This window comes from Cynoglossus semilaevis, chromosome 20 (assembly GCF_000523025.1).
Source record: "Cynoglossus semilaevis isolate Cse_v1.0 chromosome 20, Cse_v1.0, whole genome shotgun sequence".
Taxonomy (NCBI): domain Eukaryota; kingdom Metazoa; phylum Chordata; class Actinopteri; order Pleuronectiformes; family Cynoglossidae; genus Cynoglossus; species Cynoglossus semilaevis.
Genome location: NC_024326.1, coordinates 1,514,797 through 1,538,392, shown reverse-complemented (window position 1 = coordinate 1,538,392; position 23,596 = coordinate 1,514,797). Strand labels below are relative to the sequence as shown.

Below are 23,596 nucleotides of genomic sequence, written 5' to 3'. Positions count from 1 at the left end.
TTTGTTCAAATATGTATAGGCACACATGCACACGTGCTGTCTGGCCTGCTGGGGAGCTCTAAGTGAGATCCAAAGGATAACATGTGAAAATAAGGACAAAGGGTGAAGGACACAGAGGACACCGAGACCAGAAACAAATGAAGCAATGAGGGGAAAAAAAAAAAAACAGGACAATGAGGCAAATAACCCAGTAGTGGGGGGTAATGGTGGCAAATCAGAGACGTATAATTTAGATGGTACAAAAGGCTGATCAGTGGAAATGATGATGAATAGTTAGGTGTGACCTAGGGCAGCGGGGCGGGGCAGGGAAACAGAAAAGACAGAATTAACCGGCTCAGTCAGCACATCTTTTCAGCAGATTTATGACCGACAGCCTCAATTATCCCCAGCATGGCCTCTACCCCTGATGCCCACACATGGCTTTTCACATCACTCTTTCACAGACTGGGGAAGCTAATCAGGAAAGTCTCAGGCTCTGCTGGCAGGCCCCCTGGGGCTTCCTGCTTAGGCAGGGCGTGATGAGATGTCAGACTGCCTCCAGATCTCCATACGTCTGAAACGTCCATACCTTACTGTGATGAGAGCAACTGTAATCAGTGGTTTCTTGACTTTTAAACGCCTTGATGACGTGTGTGACGTTTTGGATTTTCTGGACGTGACCATTCACCGGCCAACAGTCTTTACATTTACAGCAGTAACTATAAAAATATAACAAGCGCATTAATAACTTTGATGTAATATCAATATATTAATATACTGTCAATTTTGTGAAGTATATTAGTGTTTATAGGAATATTAAGTTGTTGCAGAGAACAGCAGAGGGAGCTCACATTAACAAGCTGATGCTAACATCATCTTAGCTTTTAAATACATTTTATCTTTTAAATAATATGTCATGGATCAAATCCATCCTCCTGTTGACTGACGTTCATTTTAAATGACTTGCAAACCCAGCAAAACACTGCAAGTCATTTCATCAACGCGAGGCTAAATCCATTCCTTGTACCCAGTTTATGACGCTCCTATAAAAGGGATACGTCTTCACAATAATGTCATGTATATGGGGAAAATAATAAAAGCTTTTTATGTGTTTCTGCTGCATAACATTTATATTTCTAACACTAAAAATGACTGAATCACTTATTGAACCTCGACTCCCACATATGCAATTATTTGGGCTTTGAGTTTTAAGGTGACTTACCTATTAAAAATCTATTCACCAATTACCATGTACTTCTTTGGTTTCCTTAGACAGTCGTCCTCTCAACTGTTATTTCTCTTCATTAAAACAACAGAAGGTTAACTGTTCTGTCCTACTGTAACATTCATTACAGCTTGTTTTTTTTTTTCCATTGTCATTTTCATTATTCCACAGCTGAGCGTGTCCTCCCTCTGGCAAAACCCAGTTAATTTTTGTTAGATTTAATTAATTTAAATCTTTTCTTAATTGAAACTGTTATTAATAAGGTGATTAAAACAAAAGCAATCCGTTGGTTTTTCACCGCGGTTTCATTAGGTACAGCGAGACATTTACCGTAACATACCTTGACAGCATTTTAAGCTACCCTGGGGATTTTTGACCGACAGAAGTGCTGTGGAGTAGCTCTGTAATATAGGCCGTAAGAAGCCTTTGTAGATCCACGGGAGCCTACACACAATCTGACAAATTGCCTCAAGTGATTTCATTTAAGTCTGCATTAGCCGGACCTGAGAGAGAACATAATATCTGGTGGAGTGGAGTTAAAAAGAACTGAGCTTTCCAGACCCTTGTATCCTGCTCTTAATCTCAGCTTGAGGCCAGCGGCTCAGGGGCTTCGTACTATTCCAGAACCTCGGACCGAGCTTTTAGTAGTGGAATCACAGAGGGCTGAATTAAAGAGGGGAAATGTTATTTGTATTCAATTTCTTTCTTTCTTTCAGGTCCTCCATCCACACCAGAAAACCCCATCTCGACGGTGAACGAGACCTGCGTGACCCTAGAGTGGTCCTCACCCAGGGAGACAGGGGGCCGGGGGGACGTGACCTACAGTCTCCACTGCAGAAAGTGCTCTGACGACGGCAAGAAGTGCACACCGTGTGGCAGCAGCGTCCATTTTGTCCCCAGGCAGTTTGGTCTCTCCTCCACCACCGTGTTGGTCACTGATCTGCAGCCGGACTCCAACTACAGCTTCACCATCGAGAGCCAGAACGGAGTTTCGGACTTGAGTCCAACGCCCAGAGGAACAGTAGTAATCAACGTGACCACATCACAAACAGGTGAGCACGCTCAGAGCAGAGCATCTCTGACAATTCTACGGCGTACATATAATAATGGAAAGTATAAAAATGTACTTTGATAGACTACATTTTGTTCTTTTATTCTTTTGAAATAAACTTTTGATGCAAAAGTTTCAAGGATAACTGCTTTTTTTTTTATAAAAGGCTGATAAGAATAGAGGAACCTCTGGGGGGAAAACGCACTCACCAGCCCGAACTGGAAATTTGTAGGATAAGGAAAGAAGCAGGTTATTTTTCAAAATTGTCTTCTGATTGCAGCATACTCACAGATAACATCAGGCTTTTATACAGGAAATGGAAAATTACTGCTCTGCTGCATCACTCTGATACCACAAAATGATACCTCTGTACCTCTGGCTGCACATGTATAATCACATGTGCTTCGTTCACAGTGTGGGACTGTGGAAAATTGGTGCGGGGAGTACATCTGACAGAGTGGTGATAACTAATAGGCCTCCACCTTCTGATATGGGTGTGCATGGTGTAACAAGAAGAGGGAAGGTGAAAGGTCGTGGGAGGTTGTTAAAGTCATTAGGATCAGCACTGTACTCTCCACAAACACATTCGTGATCTCAAGAATACTGCAGAAACACTTAGACTGTTGCCCTCTGTGAGGGTACGGAGTGTTGGAATTTTAAACATTATAAAACAAGACACACACAGCGTACACACTTGCAGTACATGACAGGATGCTGTAATCACACATGTAGCTAACACCACCTCTCTCATTAGCAAAGTTACACCTTTAAACATGAGTATCCGTCTCTCACCTTGGCCTCATGGCGCGCTCTCTATCCAGCTTTTCATTGGTTTTTTTCCAAAACGTGCTGCTCTGGGTTTTTTTTTTTTTTGCCTCAGTTTTCTTTGTTTCGCTCCTATTTTGCAGTAAGTGTGGTGTTGAAGGAGAGGAGAAGCAAGGACAGCGTGACTTTGGCCTGGCAGGGACCGGAGAGACCGAGTGGAGCCATAGTGGAGTATGAGGTCATTTACTATGAGAAGGTGAGACGCAAAAACCCACAAACACACACTCAGATGAATTTATACTAGTGTAAGGACATGATTTAAAGAAGTAATAACCAGGGATATCCGATATTACCTATGTCGTCCAAACACTTAAATTCCAATTGGGATATCAACCGATTCAGATACCCATATATGCAGCCGTTTGTCCTCAAAACTGAGGTAAACATCTTAGCGATTCCAGCATATTTGGCAAAACCCTGGCATTGCTCTATCGGGTTTTCATTATCGGAGGAAAATACGAAAATATCGGTTGGCCGATACTATTGGACATCCCTGAGGACCTCATCTGTTGACCACAATGAGGTCAGGATCTATGGCTGTGATGATATTTTATGACAGTATAGATTAGACTGATATGGCCCTGAAATCCTCCAAGGATGGTTGTGTTTTGTCTTTTAGAATACTCACATATTTTAGCACATTAACCAGATTAGCCATTTCTCTCTATCCTTTGTTCTAACCTTGAGGCGTGTCAAACAGAAAGAAAAAAAAAACACTTTCCTTTCCTCTTTCGCCTTCTCTAAGAGGTGTGTGTGCGTGTGTGTGTGTGTGTGTCCTACTCTGTGTATCTCTCTGCCCTACTGCTCACTACAAGCCAATTAACCACACATCTGTCGAACAAACCTCGTAAGACACGGCCGAGGTGATGAAATTAAGCGCGGTTGTGTCTCTTTCGGTGTAAGGAGGCATTAGCAGTAAAATAGTGTTAATCCGTGTTGTGTAGTGCCTTCCGTTGGTTTAAGTATCAGCCTCTCCGCAGGTAATCAGCTTAGTGACAGACACATTTATTCTTTTATTTCACCCTCCTACACACACACACACACACAGACAGACCTACAAGATGTTCGAGGATCAGAGCTGCCCTAGCTGAGCAGGATCTTCTACATGAATATAAAGCTTCTGGACTTGACAGATGCTCATGTATAACTGTGAGCAAATGGTCCGCTGATGAACAAATAAAAACGTAGTGAGGTGGATTTGCCCCTCAACAATTAAGAATTCTATTGATTTTTACACCTACATTTCCTCTTAGTCCCTTTATTTGCACTCTTCTACCTTGAATACAGTTTACCTACAGAGTATCACAGTATTCACCTCTGCTGTTGTACTGTAATATTATTGACAAAAACTCAAATTTATTTCCGTCCACATCAGAACCAGCGGGAGCAGAACTACACGGTCCTCAAGACTCGTTCCAACATGATGACAGTGATTGGGTTAAAGCCAGGGACCACCTACGTGTTCAGGGTCAGAGCTCGGACTGACGGAGGGTATGGGAGCTACGGCGGAGAGATTGAACTGGAAACCAGCCATGAAGGTAAAGAGAGAGAACAGAATACGAAGTACATGACTGTATGTTTATGTATTTAGGGTAAGAAGATTAGTAACAATAGTTAGTATTACCAGAAAACACCCCCCAAAAAGTGGCATCATAATGATGTCAACAAAGACTTTTCTGTTTCCTCTGGTAAACTCATCTTTAGATGTTGGACATTCCTAGCCAGTAAGACACAGTTTAATGCCTACACATTTTTCCAGTAACAATACTTTGAATCTATTCTGAAGTATTCTATTTTAAACACAACATGAAGAGCTTCAGATGTAACCTGCATTTATCCATGTCAGTCATCCGTTGCTCCTGTGTTTCCTCTTTCATTACACCGTCATAAAGGGCTACAGGATTTTTTTTTTTTTTGCTTTTACATGTTCCATAATGTGCTCTTTAAACTGCACATTGATCCCCAGTCAGCCAGGCCAGGACAAATAAATCAGTAAATGTACAGCATGGAGTATAGATCTCCTGTGAGTACACTGCAGGTCCACATTAGAATACTAATCCTTCGATAATCAACAAACACTTCTGTTTCTTTCTCTGCCATTATATTATTATTATTCACTTTGAATGTAAACTGTAAACACACTGAGACTTTAAAGGACAAGTTCAGGCTGTGACTGAGATTTTCAGTGAATTAAGTCAACGCTTCACCAATCATCTGAGAGTTAAACACTCAGACCACTCGATTAGCTGTTCACAAGTCTGCATATGAGTGCTCCAGCAAACGTAACAGATCAATGCTCATGTGAGTCTGCCGGCCGACATGCATTAATGTGCCTTGAACACATCACCACGTAGTCAGACATACTACAGTATACACTCACACACACACACACTAATGCTTGGCTCAGTCAGATACATGAGGTATTTGTTTTGAGTAATGGCTCGATAGGTGTGGCGAAAAGAATCAATGTATCTTTGTAGAAAGTTCTGGATGGAAGCCTTGTTATGCCCAGTGTTAACATATCCATTTGGACAGCGTGACTGAATGGGAATAGTTTTCACGTCCACTCTCATACCCTCATAGGTAATGCACAGGGAGAGCACTTTTCATCAAGGACCTTATTTACTATTCCACACCTCTCTCCCCCCTCCCTCCCTCCTCCCTCTCTCCCTCCCTCCCTTTTAGCCATTTCCCCCTCTCTCACTTTCCCACTTCTTCCCACCGCTGTCTTTTATCCTCTTTTCTGCTATTATATTTCATTTTGGTTTTTTTCTCACCTCCCTGCCTCTGAATTTCTGTGTCATTCACTTTATCTATGCAAAAAAGAAAAAAAAGACACATTTTCAACATGACTCCGTTCTCCTGGATGCTTCAGTCAACTGTGTGTTTGTGTCCACATAGATGTTCTGGCCATTGGAGACCCCAACCAGTTCACCATCCTGGCTGTGTCCATAGCAGGAGGAATCGGTCTCCTCATATTCCTGGTGACTTGCTTCATTGTCAGCGGCAGGTAGGATTCAAACTCCAACACACTTCCTCATGGGAAATACTGTGAAGGACATGTCCGTGTTCTAGCATTAACCCTTTCCTGTCATGGTGTGTCAGTCATACATACCCTTAGAACCAGCACACAGAAGATGCTGATGCTCGCTCTCTCCCTCTCTCTCTCTCTCTCCCTTGCTTATCTGACTAATCATTGTGCAGCTGTGGATTTGTAATGATTGATCACGATTGATTGCTTTCTTAATTAATCATTAATTATTTAGTTCAATCAACACTTCTTAATCTGCCTCTTGCCAAAAGACAAAGACAAATAACAGCAGGTTATTTGCGTGTGTGTGTGTGTGTGTGTACATCACTAATGACGGAGTCTTTGTAGCCAATGTCCTCAAGTTCGACTGTCAGCTGACTTACTTACTGCTCTACAACTGGATGATGTCTCACCTGAAGTTTCCCCGCAGCGTGTGAAAATAACAGTGTGTGTATCTACTGTTCTACTGTAGAGCAGTGCTTTTGCTCAATTGCTTCAAACATTTAAAGCAAGAAAATGAAATGAAATGAGTATCATTTTAGGCTGTAAAACACAGAACCAGTGTGGAGAGAAGGTAGGAGTTCACTAGTGGTTGTGCTTTTAATTTTTTTTTCTTTCAAAAAGTGAGAAGTGTGAAGTGCGAATTATGTGGGTGCGCTAGAATTAGACCTCCAACTCTGACATTTACACTGCTGCCAAAACCAGAGTAAAGGCTGTGATTTTCTGCATGTGAAGAGCACAGACTCTCTGTCCTCACTGTCTGTCTCTGAAGCTCATGCTGATGGCAATGCTCTGATTGGCTGAGGAAGATGAGAGGAAGAAGAGCAAGGTATGAGGTGAAACAAAGAACAGATTCTATTGAGGAGAAGAGATTCAGGAGGAGAGACCAAGACAGAAGAATAGGAGGTAGGAGTAAGGGCAAAAGAACGTTTGTAAAGAAGAGAAGAGAAATTAAAGAAGAGGAGAAGACACAAGTAAAGTGGATAGGACATAGGAAGGGTGAGAGGAGAGGAAACGAGGAGAAAGGAGAGGATCCAAAGAACTAAATGTTTGTTCAATCTGAGCTTTGAGAAGATTAGCAACATGTTAGAAACCACACACACACATAGTCACATGCACACGCTACAGCGCACACACTAAAAACATTAGTATTGATTCAGGTGATTGCTTATCAGGCTGAGTGCTCTATTCACTGACGAGGAGGGTTGTAATTAGTGGACTGTCCTGTGTTGGAGGTGTACACACATGCACGCACACACACCAACAGGTGTACACACACGCACACACACACACGTACTAATACTGCACACCGAAGTGAATGGTGGGGTCTAAAACACACTGTAAACAGGAGCGCGATGAACTCATGATGAAAAACACACACATACTCTCACTCCACTTATCGGGTTTCACGGGCGGAGGCGTGAAGTAGGTGGTGCAGAGGTCGGTGTGTCGTCATCAGTGTCAGGGTCTTTCTCGCTCCCACTTTGTGAGGTGAAACACACAGGAGAGTTTACCATTGATTACTGTTTACTATCAGCAACATGTCTGTTCCTCTGGGCTTTTAGTTTGCAAAGAAGAGAGGAAGAGAGAGAAAAGAGGGGGAAGGATGAAGGGAAAGATGGAGGATAAAATGATAAAAAAGATTCCAGTGACAGAACGCAGCGAGGAGGGGGTGAGAAAGTACATCTGAAGTATGTTTGTGGCACCAGAGGACTACATTTTGAGACGGTGTCAGAGATAGAGAGGCAGAAGTGGACAGCTTGAAAGTGATGGATGGAAAAGGAGATTGACGGAAGAAGGAGAAGAGCCAGCTGGAATAGGCAGAGGAGTAAGGAGCGAGAAAAGATGAAAAGCTAGATAACAAGTGTGCTTGAAAGAGGGGTTGGAGGTGGTGAAGGGTGGGTGATTGCACCTTTAGCAGCAAAAGACATTTTGTGCTCCGGGTCTGAAAATAATGATTGGTCAGTCTCTTCTCCTGTTGTCTACAGCTCTGTCTTTTCATGTGTTCAATCTTATCTGTCGCTCAATCACATTCACCGCCTGTCACTGCTCTCATTTCACTTCACTCTGCGTTCCTGCCTTTCTTCTTTGGCTCTCTGCAGCTTCCTTTCTGCTTCCTTAAAAAAGAAAATCACATTTTGAATAAAACCTCTTCCCATACATCCGAATCAGATTTATATTCTCTGACCAGTTCATTGTGGACAATGATTAAATTGGAATTGAAATTGATACCGTAAAGCAGCCAGGGTTGAAATGATTTCCCACCAGACATTTGTTAAACATTTTTTCCCCTAAACGTCCATTTAAATCACCTTACCACTGTTCACCAGACCGGCTACCGTAAAGCAGCCAGGGTTGAAATGATTTCCCACCAGACATTTGTTAAACATTTTTTCCCCTAAACGTCCATTTAAATCACCTTAACACTGTTCACCAGACCGGCTGCTGAATCCACAGTCTTTTTTTTTTTTTTAACCACCTCGACAGAAGCGTTTTATCCTCCAACTATAATATAACAATGTGCAGTGTGTACCTTCACTCTTCCTTTTTCTCTCTCATACGGACACATTGAACACAGACAGACTGCCAGCACAGCACTCACTGCAGCCGTTGCCTCATAAACGGGCTGATTTGCAGGCCGTTCTGTCCCGTTCTGTACTCATTTAATAAAGTGCTGTTATGCTGTTGTTACAGCAGCGGGAAAAACATGAGAAAAAGAATTGCTGAAAGCTCCTTAGAAGCAGCACGTGGCTGACAAATCACATCAGTTATTGCTGTGTGAGAGCCATTACTGCTCAGCAAGAGTTTGTGAGTTGTGTGTATGACGTCGGTGCTTGTCCCGAGCAAGTGATGGGGAGTGAGCGTGTGACAGGGATTGAAGGAGGAAAGCCTTCATCTGTACGACCACCTCCTGTTCTCAGATGATGACTGATTATGGGTTGTGGTTCGGGCCGCATAGATCAATTGATCACTAAATGAATTGATTACTCTAAACTCTATACTATTCAGATGACCAAGCTAAAGTGATCTAATTACACTGAAATGTTAAATAGATTTACTCATGTGATATAGTTTGGTTAAATGCATGGAGCATATCTTTACAGTATATGTTTACTTCCAAACACTACAGAATTATATATAGAATTTTTTTCTTCGAGACATTCCTACATCATTCTACATCAGATTTACAGTATATTTTAAAGTCCATGTGATTTCTCATACAGTCTGTGTATAAATAGAAAATAAAAACCTCATTGTCCAAATCCACAGAAGGCGAGTAGGTGTTTAATTAACACCTATATTTTACACCATCGCACCGAGCTCAATTCCTTATCTGAAAGAGTCCAGTGAAAATGCGTCTCTCACAGACAAATGCTTTTTGTGCTTTTCCATGTTTGACGGTACGAGTCCAATTGTTCAGACATTGTCCTGAGTTACTAGATAAGAACAGCTGTTGTTTGCCTTAATGGAGTACATCTGCTGAAGAGCAACTCAGCTGGGAGTCAAGGCCTGCAATCTGTTAAAGACAAACATAGAATAAGACTCAGTGATTAATTGGACCGTGAGCATCAAATACAATGGACAACAATAAAAAAGAAATTTGAATACTTTGGAAAGGTCAGCCTTTTTTTATCTCAAGGTCTTATCAGATGATTTGAGGATGTGAGAAAAATAATTCTCTGTGATTTTCTGTGTTGTGCAGCTGAGTTGCTAAAGACAGTGTAACCACCACAGACTAACAACTCATGGAGTCGGTGTGTCTGTTTCCATGCATTAGCTCTTTTACTTCTGCAGCATCTGCTTGAGAAGCAGAGTCACAGGTTGATGTGCGATAAAAAGGTTTTCGTAAATGCGCTAAACTGTATCATCAAATGTCAACATCATTAGTGCCAAGGAACCTTTGGTTCTAGTGACATTCTAGTAAACAGGTGAGTGTGTAGGGGTGAGATTCAGAGTGTATGCCCACATATATATACATATATCCTGAATATATAGTCAATGACAGCGTCAAAGTTGATGACGTGTGTAATGTCATTAGACAGACTTGTATGTGATGCTTCAACGCCGGTGTTTTCAATTACTGCAGTCGTGCCGCAAGGTGTAGCCAAATTCTGCTTTGTCTGCAGAAAAGCCTCAAAGTAGCTTACAAACAGTGCAATAATAGTTGCTGCAGGTGCAAATCCATTTCACACAGGCTTTATGCAAATGAGCAGATGTTGCAGTAGAATTGATCTGATGTCCCACGAAATATAAGAGAAATTCCAAACTGTTTTGGCTGGCGCTTAAGGGTTTATAGCGCGCTTACTATACATTTAAAGGATTCACACACACACACACACACACACACAGGCAGAGTGATGTAGGCATGACCTGATCAAGCTGTGACGCTGCGGCCACATCATTAGTTAATTAGATTTCTGCTGATCTGTGTATGCAAATATACACAGATTCACTTGTTTTAATGACACAGATGACGTGAACCTATGCTTCATCTCTGTGGTGACCTCTTCACTATATCATTCAAACCTTTAATCATCGACCACAGTCCAGACAAGTATTTTAACCCCCCACCCCATTCTTCCTTTCCTTTCCTCTCCTTCCCTTCCTTTCCTTCATTACCACTCTCTTTAATGAGCGAGTGTGAAATGAAATGTATCCAAACTGGGTGTTAATGAAACCTAGACAGATTTATTCATCATAACTCTCCAGCTAATCATTTCCTTTCTCTAATAATTAGCCCGTGCTGAGTAAATCTTTTTACACCGTGATCAGAAAGTGCTGAGCCCAGATGAAGGCAGCGAGACAAAGGGAGCGGAAGAACAAATCTTACTTACTTGTTTTATTATGCGCTCTGTAACACCGCTCATACTCTGGTGCAGTTGGATTTTTTTTTTTTTTTTGGTTTGACTCTAAATTAATTATCCACAATCAGCTTTCATAAACCTCTTAGTTTATTAACACACACAAGCAGTCGATGCATTCTGTTTTTGTTTTTTTTCCAGGGTTGGAGGTTTAATTTTGCTGTGAAATAATGAGTGAATTTAATCCATTGATTTCATTCACTGTAATTATTTTTATTTAATAGCTTGATATTAAATGGAATTACCATTGCCATGTGTTTTGGTGAGAGCAGATACCCACGGAGCTGTGTGTACCAGTGTGTGTGTGTGTGTGAAGAGCAGGAGGAAGGAGAGAGGGAGGATAGGTTTGTCATTTCATTGTGTCATGCCAAAAAGGGTGACTAATGATTTACTGATTCCATTTTTCTAGTCACTCTAATTTGCAGCGGGGAAAATAATGTGGGAAGCAGGGATATAAAAGAGGAGACAGAGAATAGGAGAGGAAACACAGATATAAGAATAATGTGTGTCAGTGTGACCGATCTGCAGCAACTCTTCCCTCCCTGAAGAGTGTATCTGTTTTGTTTTTTTTACTTCCTTCTTTCAGCCAGCAGCCTGTCTCTAATCTGATAAAAGACAGACGCTTACATCAACCAACAGTGGACAAAAGCACCAGCTCAGGGCTATTAGCTGTCTTCATGTCTGAGGTCATGAATGGTCCAAGGTTGTTCACGTCACTTCACGTAGGTGAAGACAAATGTTGTCTTTGTTTGTCCATGACTCTCTGTGTCCCACAGTACTATACATACACACAATTGGATTTGTCTTTGGCCCATTTTTACTAACAGTCAAAGTCAAGGGAAAATTCAAAGGAAAATTCACTAATAATAACTTGCGATCATTAGCAAAAGTATAGTGAGTTAGAAAATAAACATCTTAATTTTTTTTTCTTAAAAGCCTATTTCTACCATCAGTAAAAAACTAACTAAAGACAAGACATTCTAACCAGATCAGGCAGGTGTCATTTTGATGCAGTATTTGTGGATATAGCTCCCAATGTGTTCTTGACGGAATCTGAGTGTATTGATCCTGAGTGGTTTAATTTATCAGGGATATTTGAACTGTCTGAAATGTGCCCTTGCACCAGAAAAAGGGGCATTAAATATTTTGTCATTTGAGTGTGAATATTGAGTGAAAATGATAAATTAATGGAGCACTAGAACTGCACTCAAAATGTGGATTATGGACCTGTTATGGTTCTGTCACATGACCTGGTGTACCTAGGTTAGAATCCCAGCCTTGCCTTGCTTGAGATTACAGTAAATGGAGAGGAAAAGACTCACGTGTGTGTGTATAATAGCTGTCTATATGTTATTACCTTTTCTTGCACACTTGTTTCTCCTATAGTGTAGAATAATGTGTTGACTTAGTGCTGAGTGACTCCTCTTTTCTTCCCCTGTCTTGTTTGATTCTATTGTTTGCACTGAGGTTCATGCTGATACTCTGTCCTCAGAGGGTCTGTATTTGATGTTTCCACTGAGTTCTGTTTCTCATTTCACTGTTTAATTCTCCATCTTCCATTCGGAGCTCATTCTTCGGAGACCATCCTTCATTTGCTCCTGTCATTGCAGCATAAAAAACTGCCTCCCGCCTCTCTCACATCCCGTATGTTAACCTTCGAGCTACTATTCCAATCTCCTCCTCCTCCTCCTCTTCCCATTCTTCCCCCTCTATCTGATTGCTTGTTAGTTGGTATGCAGGCTTGCCCCCCCCATTGTGTGGTCTTCTTGCCTGTCAGCACTCTCTTTCTCCATCTCCCTCTCTCCTGCTCTGTTTCTCCTCTTCTTTACTCCAACTCCCTGTGTCCAGTCCTTTCTTCCAAAGGAAGTACAAAGAAAAAGAGTGAAGGGCACGGCCTCTTGGGATACGGAGAGACTGACGGACATACACACACTGGAGTATATGTGTGTTATTGAATATGGGAATGTTGTAACCCTAAAGGAGGAATTCAGAACAACAGTATGGCTCCTGAGATTAAGAGCAGCAAGGGAGAGAAGTGAAGTGAAGAAATATGGGAGGCGTCATCCATAATAATATATGTATGGAGTTCTGTGAAGGTGGAAGCTTGCTAGCGGAATGAAAAATGGGTCTCAAGTGACAGAGCATTATATTAAAAAGTAAATTGATATGCAAATGTGGAGTGTACGGCTGTGGAGGACAGGGATAGCCTGTTGTCCTCAGTGAGGTGGAACAGAAAGAAGCCCCGCTGCGGCAGCGATATTGCACCCCATTAACGTGTGTGTTTTGCATGATAGGTGCACTTGTGGTGACTTTAAATACACTGCATCAGTATGCACTGGTATAGGTGGCGTGTGTTCTCTCCACGTCAGGCAGCAGCCGGACGCCCACTGAATGGAACAATGGTTTCCCACAGTGACGGATGTCGTTGACTTCACACACTGATGGAGGAGTTGTTGTAATGCAGTAATGCAGTGAGGAACACAATGCCGCATGTTTTCAAAAACCAAAGCACGAAACTAAATAACAGCAGCTTCCATTGTGGACAACATTCATTACTACGCCACGTCTGTCCAAAGCAATCGCAGTAAACATCCGGGAAAATACAGTGTTGTCTTTCAAAGACTGAGACTTTTATTGGTGCTCTTAAAAAGAACAGTGTTATTCTAGATTTAAAAACAAGGCTAATTGAGAATATTGAAAATTATACCTGCATGAACTTCCAGTTTAACTTTTCCTCCATCTGACCTTTTTAGAATGAATTGAAGACATCATTTTCAGGATATTCATCCATCCATTAACCCATTGTTCTGACCGTTCAACATTAATAGATATATTAACCAATTTAATTTCTTTGTAAAAACACAAAAATAACTAAAGGGAATTACAAAGCCAAAGACTTCAGTATTTGTTTTTTGTTTTTTTAAATGTACCAGCTTTTTCTGGATTTTGCATTTATGCTATTAATATGGTCAGGCCATTTAGTCCTGATCTTCACGTGCTAATAAAAAAACATAGTGATTAATCCATCTCAACATTATCTAGAGCCATGGTTAAATCACGTTCTACCATTTCCACAAGCAGTAGTTAGTTAAGTCAATCTGATTCCACCAGAACAGGAACAACAAAGAAAACCCAACGGAAAAACAAGCACCAGCAGCAGTAAAGAAAAGGAGTCCTCCGACTCCTACTCTGAATCAGAGGCCAGTTTTCTTTAAAGAATCTATAGTTCTTTCTTAAACACTCAACATGCGGTTGTCAAGGGGAAACAAAAGCCACGGCCATGTCAGGTTTTGTGCCGCACTTAAGAATGCAGCGCTAATGATTCATGACACATCTAACTGGAGGGGAGAAATGAGTCGCTCTGTAATTACTATGGAAATGTGTTCATTTCCCATCAGACACTGCAACGTGTGCACACAGGCACGCGCAGAAATACACGAACGGCAGCGACGAGGTTTGGGTTTCAAACGTGATTCTTAATGTTTGATGGAAGGTGCGTATGTGTGTGTGTGTGTGTGTGTGTGTGTGTACACCCCTATGGGATTAACGCATTTGGGCAAAGGTGTGACCCATGTCCCCATTCCCCATATGTTCTGAACACATGCCCCAAAGCATCATATGTACATGTGCTGTGTGTATGTGTGTGTGTGTGTGTGTGTGTGTGTGTCAAGGGGCCTATCATGGTCCCTTGGTGATTGACTGGCTTTAGCTCAGCTGATAAACAGTTGGGGCCCCGCTACCCTTTCATTGACCATTACGCCCCCATCCCTTTATCCCCAAATACCAGCGACCAACCTCTATTCTCATGTGAGTCAGTGTATTCCCCAAACAGCCTATTGATGTCTGGTTGCCCATGCATTCAGCTGTGTAAAACCAACAGAAGGATTAAACACTAAATTACTGAGGTTTACTGAGGCTGCTGAGACCCCACCTCAGTAGACTTCCTTTGGTGTGTGTCAGTCATATGACATGACTTTGTGTCTGGTGTCTGGTGTTGTCGGTTTCATTTTATCCACCAATAGACTGTGTGTAAGAACTGGACAAGAACACTGTAAAATGGAACTGCTGCCCTGGGAATTACTTACATTTAAAGTGAGGTTACTTTGAATTTATGATTATCAATTGTTGTCTTTTCTATGGAATGATTGGACATTGGACTGACAGCTAGATCAGATACTAGCTAAATGACGGGTAACATAGCATCATTAAGCCGAACATCAATATAGTGATAATTACTGCAGCATCCATGTCTTATACACTGTCCATATTATTTAACTCTTGTTTTTAAAATGGCTGTTTTGGTGATTTTTCTCATTCACTCTTTAGGTTTGGAGTCACACAGTATACAAACTGATGTTACACTACACTCGTTTCTACAACAGTGATAGTTTTATAGGGAGAGGATACACTGACTGATACATATAACCCCAGATTGCCACAAACACACACACACTGGCAGCACCGCCCTGTGAGGGCCGTAAGGCAGTATAAGTTCAACACTTCCTCGCGGCTGGACGCCAGGATAGAGTTGATCAATTCGTCAATATTTTTGCTGTGGTTGTTGAACTGACCTACGCTGCAGGGTGTGCACAGCGGTGTTGGGGAAACACATTAAAGTATGTTAGTGTGTGACCCGTGATAACATTAAAGGCACTGGTTAACGGCCAGAAGGTTGATGGAAAATGAAAGGGGTCTTTAATGCATAGAGTCTGCCTCTATAGGGACATCTGTGACTCTGTGACTCACTCATCCTCGGGCGTATCAGCTCAGAGCCAAGTGGGGAGGTGACAAGTCAAAACAGAAAATACTTTTAGCTCCTTCATTCTCCTGCAGGCTTGTCTTAGACTGAGCGATGAAGACAGAAATGAGAAAATATCCAACTTATTTTTATATAGAGAGAGAGATAAAAACAACCCCCTGTTGGTGCTGAGCAGTCAGGGATGATTCTGGAGATTTTTTACTTTATTAAGTTTCATGCAGCAAATATGTGTATTGAAAATATACTTCAAAGTATGTATAACTAAACTTGAATTTTTTTTCAGGCACTGTGGATATATTAAAGCCAAGCAGGACCCTGACGAGGAGAAGATGCAGTTTCAACATGGCCGAGGTGAGCACTCACAAATAACATACATACGTTATGGAGTAGTTACATCTTTACAGTCTACCATTTACAACCAGCCCTTTAAAAATCGCTGATGTGGTCCCTCAGAGAAAATGAGTTTGACATTATTATTATTTTTTTAATTTTTAAATAAATAGAAAAAACTCTGTAGCTTCATTAATAATTAATTAGAATTAATTAGCATCCACTAAGACACAGTCTTTGAAAGCAAGAATGCATGTGGATCACCACTGCAATTGTAGCAAATATTAACTTTATTGAAGACGATATGAATTTCATATCAGAATAAAGGATCTAAAAAAAAAAAACTCCTGTTTTATGTACAGTATACTGTAAGTTTTCACTCTCACATGCACTGTTAAGTTATAAACATTTATATCCTCAGCATATCGTGTACAGTAGCGTGGGCCTGGCCGCTGATTAAAACCACACTGTTTCACACTTCCCTGCACAAATGTTGGCGGCCAGCATGCAGCTCCTTATGGGCTCCTGTTAGAATTATGAGTCACCTTAACACCAGTGCTAACAAAGCAGTTATGTGTTTCATTATGTAATAATTTGTAATGTCACTCAAAGAGAGCACCCACGCTCACGTTCACATTTCAACATGAGTGGGTATTAGTGTCAGCTGAAGCCTTTACTTTTTAAACAACTATCGATACTTTTCATTTTCATTTCAAAAACATAAGCTGGAAATATTATAACACAGTCGTTTAACTCTTGTTTCTTCACTCCTCTCCCTCTGAAGTTAAGCTCCCAGGCAGCAGGACCTACATCCACCCCCACACCTACGAAGATCCAAACCAGGCTGTCAGAGACTTTGCCAAAGAGATTGATGCTTCCAATATCCGCATAGAGAGAGTCATCGGAGCTGGTACGTTGGCAGTAAAACAGTAGTGGGTTTTTATAAATAACTCATTAGCGGAGTGAGATTTTGACTCGCATGAATTTTAAGATATCCCTTTCAGTCATATTTGCATGTACAGGAACACTGACGATTGATGAATTCAACAGAGAGCATCAAATTATATCCGTGTATATGTGTGTGTGGTTACAGGAGAGTTTGGCGAGGTGTGCAGTGGTCGGCTACGCGTGCGGGGAAAGAGGGAGATTTACGTCGCTATCAAGAGTCTGAAGGCGGGATATTCAGATAAGCAGAGAAAAGACTTCCTGTCCGAGGCCTCCATCATGGGACAGTTTGACCATCCCAACATCATCAGGCTGGAGGGTGTCGTTACCAAATGTAAGTGATTTATAACATTCGGTTGATTCATATGGAGAAGGTAAAGCCAACCGGCCTGTGTATTGACAAAAAGTTGACTTTGACGTCTTTGGCCTCCAGTTATGTTTAGCTTTATTGTCTCTTTTGCTCTAAATAAGGCCAGAGTTTACATGTGTAACTTGTGTGTTTGATGATTAAACGTGGTACAAATATAAAATATCTGACTGCAGTGGTCCTGCAGTACTCCACTTCCATTTTCTTCTTCCTCGTTCTTGGCTACTCTAATTTGTGTGTGTACCTGTTGTAGACATGTGAGTCACTGCAGAGCTCCCTGGCCATGTGTCGGTGTTGATCCAGGATCAGATAAATGTTCCATTACCATGGCAACAAACTCATGACACATGGGCGCGTGCATGTAAATGGCAACTGTCCTTTTCTTTCAAACAGCCACTTGTTTGCTTGCCGTGATGGTGTTAGTCAATTAGCGCGAGTGTGTTTGTGCATCCGTGTTGGTGAGATAGAAAAGGTCTGCTACGACAAAAGAGCTGATTTGTTATCATGGTGGCTCGCCCTCCATCACGCTCGTACTCTCCAGCCTGCTCTGCTTTTCCTCTCTCAGTCGGTGTGCATCTAATCTTACCTTTCAATCATTCCCCGTCTCTCTCTTGCTGTCCTCGGTCCCCACAGCGCTCTACAGTCTCTGTTAGTAACTCTGACAGTACATCAACACAAGTCGGATGAAAAAGATAAAATAGACAAAACAGTTTCCAACTCTTCATCCCAGGATCCCTGTTGACCTAGTTTCAACACTTAAACTGCGTCGTACTGTTTACTTTAATATCAAACAAAAGGAGTTGTTGCCACTTTTGCCACTGTAGGTGCGCTAGCTCTGTTAGCTGTCCAGTCATGGTGAACATGCAGAATGTTCAAGATTAGCCAATCCCAAGGCTCATCACTGCAACCTCCCCACTAATAGCTACTGTACCAACAGTCCTGTCTTTAAGGCACACAGTATTTCGCAGTCGAGAAATAGTCCTAGTACTCAAATTAACTTCCTGGTACTAGTTTCTAACATGTTCAACCCCTTTTGTGAAAGCCATGCAAATTGCTTTGTGATACTTTTTTTTTTCACCACAGCAGATATAGATTTTACAGAGCAGAGTTTAATCCCAAGCTCTGCTACTCTTCATGTAGACGTGACTTGGGCAGGACACTTAGCCCCAGGATTGTGCTGGCTGCTATGTCAGCAGCAATTGTGTCAAAGATGATGTTCTGCAAATACAGTAGATGTGCAGTCAGAGTGTGCGGGTGGATGTGTGAAAGTGTGCGAGTGGACTTGAGTGGTCTTGACTACGAGAATAACACAACAAGAACTTAAATTGGACAGAAAAGTAGCATCTCACACGTCGTTATGGAGTGGAAAAACTAATATTACTCTGCCAGAAAATAAAATGTTTTAGCGTTATGCTGGAACAGTATGGTGTCTTTCAGCTTCATTTGCGATTAAATGACTTGTGGCTAATTTGACAGTGAGTGACAATCTGAAGGAGGTGCATTTTCAGGAGAGCACATACCTGGAAATGTAGAAATTGAGAGAAAAACTGTGGCAATAATTTAGAAAATGATCTTCATCTGCTGCTGCTATATTTACAGCTGTATCTTGTTTACGGCTATAAAAAACAACTTGGTTCTGTTTGCAGACACCGGAATGACGCTAATGTAGACACTTAACCTTTTTGAAGTATAAATTGTGTTTACACACCCGCTAATTTCACTCTCTTCCACACTCCTCGTCACCACCACTGCTGTGTTACTCAGGTCTGACACCTTGTTTGACAGGTGTCTAAAAACGAGTGAACGAACACCACAATCTGCTCTTAAAAAGGAGTAAAAACTGCAAGCGTGCATCCAGACAAACAAACCTCCATACACGGAGGACTCCTTCTCACACTGGTACTCGGTGGTAGTTAGGCCAACAACATAAGAGCAAGTGCATATGCACCCACTTTTATCACAGAAATTAATAATTCATACAGTTAATTGGATGAGTTTTTTGTCTCATGAATATTCAGTGAAATGCATACTAAAAATTAGACTCCTCCACGTTTCCGATTTATTTCCTCGGCTCCGTCGTCCTCCTTCTTTCTCCCTCTCTCTGACTTAATTGTGCTTGCTGTTTAATAACTGTGACCTTTGGTTTGCAGGATCGAGGCACTTTGTAAAAGCACTGCGACAACAAATGTGTTTGTTTAATTGTGACGGGCAGATATGTCGTCTAATTATTGCACTTGTCTCTTTCAATCCCAGGCACTTTTTGTAATTTAAAATGCCAGAATAAATTCACAGCATTACTGTCTGCTGGTTTCGATTCTAAGATGACAGACAAACAGAACAGATGACAGTGAACGCAGCCTTAGAACCTAAAAAACCTACTGTCATTCTTTAGCGTGAATATTAAAGTACAGGTGTCTGCATAGTATCTCCAATGTGATAGGTGTCCACGCCTGCTTTTTACATGCATCTTTGTGCGTCTCCCTGAGACGCAGGTAGACTGCCCAGAGCAGTCAGGGTCAGTCTACCTGATTAGACAGAGGGGGCGGTATGTGAAGGGACCAGCTGGTGCCAGAGAAAAAAGCCTGAAGGAATTATTGACCCATTTCAACTCTCACCCCTCGCTCACACACATACACCCTGGGCTGTGACCTGTGAAATTACTGCTCTGCTAGTGAGATTTGTTTCTGAGGAGCTCTATCAGCTCCTCAATGTGCCGTGAAGACGGGTGAGAGAAGGGAGACGCACAAAGATGCATGTAAAAAGCAGGCGTGGACTAAACCCTAACCCAAACCCAAACCCTAACCCCTACAACTCATTCTGCTGCTGCTGCTCCTCACAGTTTCACAAAACCAATCCAACCCTAACCCTAACTCTAAACCCTAACTGTGTGGCTGTGGATCATAAAGTCCACAGATGGCAGGTTGAACTACAACGCAACATCTGGCCACACCTTTCTAACTGTAGTCATGTTCACGGTGGTAAAATGTAAAGTTTTGAGAAGGGAAAAAAAAAAAGTCGACAGAGTTTCAACCATTAGCCCAGATTTGACTGCTTCCATAAAGTGCAATTATCTTAACAGTTCATTAGTCAAACTAATCATCTAATCCAAACACTTTCTGCAATTAGATTAAAAAGTTACTCAGACTAATTATAATTGTGATAGATTTTGTAGAGGCGTTAATTATATCAGCTGTTTTTTATCTTTCACCCAGATTTGTGTGTTTTATCTGACTTTTCTTTCTTTCTTGCAATTTAATTATTTTGTCTCTATAACATGATACACACAGATACACACAGACTCTATCATGATGCACTGACATCATGATAGAGTTGACTATAGCATATGAAGGAAAATGGCAAAAAGTGGTGCACAGTTGACTATAAAATGTACAAATTACCAACAGTAGAGGGTAGAGGTTTAACATCAGCTGTTTTTAAATTAACAATCTCACCTTTAATAAACCTGTTTTATATTGACCTGACGGTAAATTCACTGTGTTTTCCTTTTCTCACTCAAAAGCATTTCTGGCTTTGTTACTGATTTTTTCTGACCTGTGGTTCCAGTGGGGTTTAAATGTGGTTCTAATGAGGCAGGTCGTCTTTTTGAGGCACTAGTTAAAGTTTAGATACAGCTATAAATTGTGGCTAGGTTAATGTTAGGGTCAGGCATTAACTCGTTATGATTGAAGTTGGGGGTGAGGTCCTGATTAGGAGGAACAAATGAATGGAAATCAATGCAGAGTCTTGACAAGAATAGCTTGTGTGTGTGTGTGTGTGTGTGTTGCTAAAAAACCTCATAAGCCTCCATCCCCTGCAGTGTGGCACTCTAATAACCTACGCCGCTGTCTGTCACCTGATTGTTGCTATTGTCATGCTAATTAGAGCACCACATGCTGAAAAGAGGAGGGGAACAAATCTTTCATGTCTTTTTTGTCTGTTCTCGCCACATCAGGAAAGTGCAGCAATCTGCACCTTCTCCCCTGCCTCCCTCCCACCCTCCCACCCTCTCTCCCTTTCTGCTTTCACCTCCTCCTCCCCCTTATCTCTCCTTCATCTCCTGCATCCCTCATTTTGTGTGTCCGTCCTTTATGTGTTCTACAATTGCAGCAACAATCAGCTCATTTAGAAAACCCTCAATTACCAGGCCACATCTAATCTGCCGCCCCCCCCCCCCCCAAACCCGGGGGGGGGGGGGGGGGGCATACACTCTTTTGTGTGCCACATATAACTCACACATAACCACACACAGAGGGAAACCAAATCACTTTGAAGATGAGTTTAAACGAGATCCACAATTTGAATATATCTCCATTTCCACATGCAGGAACAAATGAGGCGAACGGAGAATGGCGGCGAGAGGCGGGGGGCGGGGGCGGGAAGTACAAAGTAAAGGTGAAGATGGAAGAAGGATGCAGGGGGAAAGGGTGGAGAGGATAGGATGAGATAGGATACAAGAGGGAGGAAATGAGAGAAGATGGGTGTTGAGAACAAATGAGGGCGAGAAGAGGGGAGATGTGTGAGAAGATTTGAGTGAAGGAGGGTTAGAGGGGCTGCACGGAGGCAAACATGAGGAAATGAGAAGAGATGAAAAAGGCAGGGGGTGTGGAGGCTAACGTTATTGAGTTTCTGTCGGTGTTTCTCTGAACCCCAGCATCCTTACACTCGCTTCCCAGAACACAGATCTGTCCGGCGTTAAAAGCATTGTATCAATTCTTTCAGTTCCCTAACATTAATCAATATGGCAGTCATTTTCTCATTTGAACCCTGGGCCGGCTCATTTGATAATGTGGTGATGTGGTCCAGTGGCACACACACTGATAGCCACTCAACCTAACTGTCCAGATGTAGACAGATATCTATCTCTTCCCTTCACTTCTACGCCACCACACGACTGAACAGCCTCTCCTAATGTCATGTTCTCTGTCTTTGTTGTACACACACAGGCTTCACAAGTCAGGCTGATGTCCACGCAAACCATTGTTCCCAAATAATTAGGGGAAACCTTTCTTTATCTTGAACTATTGCAGACTCACCAACCGCTGCAGTTCCTCAGATTCATTCACTCCACTTGGCAGGACATCAATATCCAATCCACGCACACATAGTTATAGGCAGTTTGAGCAATTGTGTTTCCTTCTGAAGGTGATGAACAGGTAATGTATTGCAGTGAATGTGGATGTGATTACTTAATTATGTGCTTTCAGGGGAGAATGAAGCGGTACTTCTAAACGTTTTGTTTCAGAAGGGAGAGGAGGTTAATGATAGGCTAGAAAATCTTAGTTCAGAAGGGAGAGGAGGTTAATGATAGTTAATCCAGACCAGTCACTGTGTTTCAGCTGTGGACAATGTCTGAGTTATGCTGACATTATAACTAAAACCAGACCTATTTGCGTATTTGTTAATGTAACAGGACAAGCTATATTTAGTACCATAATTGCATAATAAAAAAGTAAAAAAATAAACCAGTGAGAGCATATATTTCCCTTGTAAAATCTGAAAGTCTTAGTAAGCGTAAAAAAAAAGTGCGTAGAAGCATTTTGTGACTTTTGCTGAGTAACTCCATAATTATCTGTGTAGTTGTTTATGCTAATTCCAAAAAACCCAAAAGCAACAGGGCTAATATTTGACTTTTAGCTGTGTGCCGTCTGTATTTTTCAGTAGTTTCTGTTTCCTATTACACTTGAAGAGTATATTAGAGTGTATGACAGTCTTAGTAAGCGTATTCTTGATAGTCTCTATCTCTCTCTGTGTGTGTGTGTGTGTCCCTCTAAGCTGGAACAACAGAATGGATGCTATTTACAGTTCTTCTTTCCTAACTGCCTCTAACTCTGTGAGCCTGAAGCTAATATTCCCTCCTGACAGACACTATGTAATGCACATACACTCACAAACACACAGTCCAACATGTAATTGGTTTTTAGAAGAGGTTTTTTACAGCTCCGTACCATTCCGTGGAGGTCATATTCTACAAAGCAGACAGCATTTTATGGCTGTCTACTTTGTAGAATATGACATTTAAGCCAGCGTTCTCTGTGCAGACGCACACAGACACAGACAAACCAACTCTCTATCCAACACTGAGTCTACAATCAGAGGACACAGTGAGGCACACACACCTCAAAACACAAACGTTTATTTTCTGGGTGAAAAAAACAGGCCGTTCTCGGACGTCCTTTCAGTCACAACCAGTTAAACGTGTGACGCCGTGACAAAACACATACA

The 23,596-nt window shown here is 41.7% G+C and overlaps 1 protein-coding gene and 1 long non-coding RNA gene across 3 annotated transcripts in view; one reads left to right on the top strand and one right to left on the bottom strand.

Moving 5' to 3' along the window:
* The window catches only part of LOC103395912 (uncharacterized), a 96,202-nt gene that overhangs the window by 28,499 nt on the left and 44,107 nt on the right, over positions 1-23,596 (bottom strand). The window lies entirely within an intron of this gene.
* Positions 1-23,596, top strand: part of LOC103395911 (ephrin type-A receptor 3-like) — a 71,367-nt gene that overhangs the window by 35,585 nt on the left and 12,186 nt on the right. For both annotated transcript variants that reach the window (XM_017042352.2, XM_008333761.3), the window contains exons 7-13: positions 1,921-2,256; positions 3,164-3,276; positions 4,456-4,618; positions 5,982-6,090; positions 16,016-16,083; positions 16,847-16,972; positions 17,156-17,341. In XM_017042352.2, the coding sequence (XP_016897841.1) occupies positions 1,921-2,256; positions 3,164-3,276; positions 4,456-4,618; positions 5,982-6,090; positions 16,016-16,083; positions 16,847-16,972; positions 17,156-17,341 (1,101 nt within the window). The remainder of the gene's footprint in view (positions 1-1,920; positions 2,257-3,163; positions 3,277-4,455; positions 4,619-5,981; positions 6,091-16,015; positions 16,084-16,846; positions 16,973-17,155; positions 17,342-23,596) is intronic.